Genomic DNA, 3462 nt, shown 5'->3' with positions numbered 1-3462 from the left:
CTCCGCGTCCCCCCAGCGCCCCTTCCTCGCCTCCCTGCGCGGCGCGTCCCTCCGCCTCCATTCCCCCTTTCTTCGCTATCCCTCCCTCCTGTGCACATCCCTCCCTCCTTCATTCCTCTTTTCCTCCCTCTTTCCCTCCCCTGCTCAACCCTCCTCCTGCCCCCTAAAGCATCGACGGCCACTGAGTGGCCGTCGATGCTTTAGGGGGCAGGAGGAGGAGGAGGGTTGTGGGTGGTTTTTTTTCCTGCTGTCTCCGGGAGAGGAAACCAAACCTCCCCTTTCTGGGTGTTAACTCTCCAGCCCCCATGGGTTGGGTTTCAAACCACGTTTCTTAGGACTCGCTCTTTTGTAATAATGATTCGCGTTGTTGTTTTCGCCAAGAGGCGAAGGCGAGAAGCGGGGAAGCCAAAAGGAAACGCTCGTAGCTTTTTGTTGTTGTATAAATGGAGGTGAATAATTAACCTGTTACACTTGATATTTTTGCAGATCAAAAGAAGGAGGAAACTATGCCCACAGAGGGAGAGAAATCTCCCGAGGCAGAGAATAACAACAATAATAATAAAAAAGGGAAAACTGGAGGCTCACAGGTAAAGCACACATCCAAACAGGGAAGCACCCAAAACATTAGCATTTCAAATGAAATGTTCAGCTAACTGCATTTCCTGCTCAGGGCATCTTTCTTTGGTTTGGATGAAACACGGTTGGGCGAAGTRTTTTTTTTTTTTTTTTTTTTTTTTTTACTGCGTGGACATGTTTTTTTGTTTGCATCTTACAGTGATCATCTCTTTCCATATGTTAGAGGCATATATATTTGTTTTTACTGGGGGCGGGGAGGGAAAGATTAGAGTGAAGACAAAAGTCCTGGCTGTGACATACTCATTGATAACTGGTGGTCTTTTTTTCAAGATTATTTACAGGAATACTTACTTCCTCATTTAGTGCTGTGTTATTGGTCTCTATGCAGAAGCACTCTCTCTCTTTTTTTTTTTTTTTCCTCTCCTTCCTGTGTAAATTTGAGCRGTTATTTCTGATGGCACATGCTCTTCTGAATCTGCTCTGTTTTCTCTTTACGGATAGGATTCTCAGCCTTCACCTCTAGCTTTGCTAGCAGCCACTTGCAGCAAAATAGGAACTCCTGGTGAGAATCAAGCAACTGGACAACAGCAGATTATTATAGATCCAAATCAAGGTTTGGTGCAGCTTCAAAATCAGCCRCAACAGTTAGAATTAGTAACAACTCAGCTTGCTGGAAACACTTGGCAGCTTGTTGCTGCTGCTCCTTCTACTTCAAAGGAAAATAATGTTGCTCAACAGGGATCTTCAGTTGCCTCCACTACGGCTAGTCCCTCCAGCAGTAACAACGGAAGTTCATCTCCTTCAAAAACCAAACCAGGGAATTCTTCTGCAACAAACCCTGGACAATTTCAAGTCATTCAAGTACAAAATCCAAGTGGCAGTGTCCAATACCAAGTGATCCCGCAGGTTCAGACAACAGAAGGTCAACAAATTCAAATCAATCCTGCTACTACCACTGGTCTGCAAGATATACAGGGTCAAATTCAGCTTATCCCTGCAGGGAGTAATCAAGCTATTCTCACATCTGCGAACAGGACAGCTTCAGGGAATATTATTGCTCAAAACCTAGCAAATCAGACAGTTCCAGTCCAAATTAGGCCTGGTGTTTCCATACCACTGCAACTGCAAACTATTCCTGGTACTCAGGCACAAGTCGTAACAACCTTACCTATAAACATTGGTGGAGTAACCTTAGCATTGCCTGTGATAAACAACGTGGCAGCAGGAGGAAGTTCTGGRCAAGTTGGCCAGTCTACTGAGAGCAGCGTTTCCAATGGAAATCAGCTAGCATCTACACCTGTCACTACTGCCTCTGTTAGTACAATGCCAGAATCTCCCTCTTCATCTTCCACCTCTACAACCACTGCCTCAACATCTCTAACTAGCGGTGATGCTTTAGTAAGCTCTGCAGAAACAGGTCAATACACAAGCACAGCAGGCAGCAGTTCAGAGCAGACGGCTGAAGAACCTCAGACAACGGCTTCGGACTCTGAAGCTCAGAGCTCCAGTCAGCTCCAGTCGAATGGACTACAGAACGTTCAGGATCAGTCAGGTTCCCTTCAGCAGGTCCAAATTGTAGGCCAGCCTATTCTGCAGCAAATACAGATCCAGCAACCTCAACAGCAGATTATTCAGGCTATTCCTCCACAGTCGTTTCAGCTCCAGTCAGGGCAAACTATACAGACCATCCAGCAGCAGCCTTTGCAGAAYGTTCAGCTGCAGGCAGTGAGTCCAACTCAGGTGCTCATCAGGGCTCCAACTTTAACACCATCAGGGCAAATCAGCTGGCAAACTGTACAGGTGCAGAACCTACAGAGCCTTTCCAATCTTCAAGTTCAAAATGCTGGGTTACCCCAACAACTTACCATTACCCCCGTGTCTTCAAGCGGTGGCACAACGATTGCTCAGATTGCACCCGTAGCCGTTGCTGGTACCCCAATCACTCTGAATGCTGCCCAGCTTGCTTCAGTCCCTAATCTCCAAACAGTAAGTGTTGCCAACCTGAGTGCTGCAGGTGTTCAAGTTCAAGGAGTTCCAGTTACCATTACCAGTGTTGCAGGTGGGTGGTCTTACAAAGTATTTTGCTACTGCAAGAATACCAGACAGTTTTTAATGCCTTTTTTTTTTTTCTCCCTCAGTCTTTTTGTAAAGTAAATTTGAAACTCTTAACTGTGAGGAAATGTTATCCTCACCACAAATTTAGTATTTTAACATAGCAGACCTTTCTCTAGACATAAAGCTAATATTAGCCATTGTATCAATATGTGTTGTTGCCTCAGTTGAAATGGAACTACCTGTATTTAATAAGGCAAAGAGAAGAAARTATCATTTAAGAATAGTTTCAGAGACATGTAAGTTTTAGGTGGGAATATGAGGCTGTGCTGTTATAGGTGGTATACCTGTTCCAACCAGGTACTGCTAAGTTTTGCTAGGCATAAGGGTGCAGGGAATGAGGAAGAGGACAGTAAATGAACTAGACAGTCTTGGGACATGGTGTGTGTTTTGTATGGAGCTGTCTGTTTTCTGTGTTAACTCCTAAAGCTCATTATTCTGCAAAGACATCAAATGAAATGTGGTACACTTATGCACAATAGGAGTCCTGGGATTTATGTAGTGTTGTGAGTGTGCTTTTTTCTTTTTTTTTGTTCATAACTGTAGTTCAGTACTTAACACAATTCAGAAGTTCAATATTACRGTCTTCTCTGCAGTGTCTCCCAAGGGCATCTCTATAAAACTTGTAGACTTTTGAAGTTCTTATTTAAAACTTGTTTTAGGGGTTCTCTTTGACAGTTTAATAACCCTTTTATAAGAACTTAGTTTACTTCATACTTCACACAAGTCTTCCAGTCTTGTAGTTAAACTCCTGATATAAAAGTTGTATCTGCT

General features: G+C 43.9%; 1 protein-coding gene across 1 annotated transcript in view; it reads left to right on the top strand.

The window, feature by feature from the left end:
• Window positions 1–488: 488 nt before the first annotated feature.
• The window catches only part of SP4 (Sp4 transcription factor), a 19887-nt gene continuing 16913 nt past the window's right edge, over window positions 489–3462 (top strand). The window contains exons 1-2 of the mRNA XM_026049700.1: window positions 489–587; window positions 1078–2635. Of these exons, the coding sequence (XP_025905485.1) occupies window positions 507–587; window positions 1078–2635 (1639 nt within the window). The 5' untranslated portion in view covers window positions 489–506. The remainder of the gene's footprint in view (window positions 588–1077; window positions 2636–3462) is intronic.

Source organism: Nothoprocta perdicaria, unplaced genomic scaffold, assembly GCF_003342845.1.
Source record: "Nothoprocta perdicaria isolate Ctin4 unplaced genomic scaffold, notPer1 scaffold_602, whole genome shotgun sequence".
Classification (NCBI taxonomy): Eukaryota; Metazoa; Chordata; class Aves; order Tinamiformes; family Tinamidae; genus Nothoprocta; species Nothoprocta perdicaria.
The sequence above is the reverse complement of the archived record's forward strand: the minus strand, read 5'-3'. Positions and strand labels throughout refer to the sequence as shown.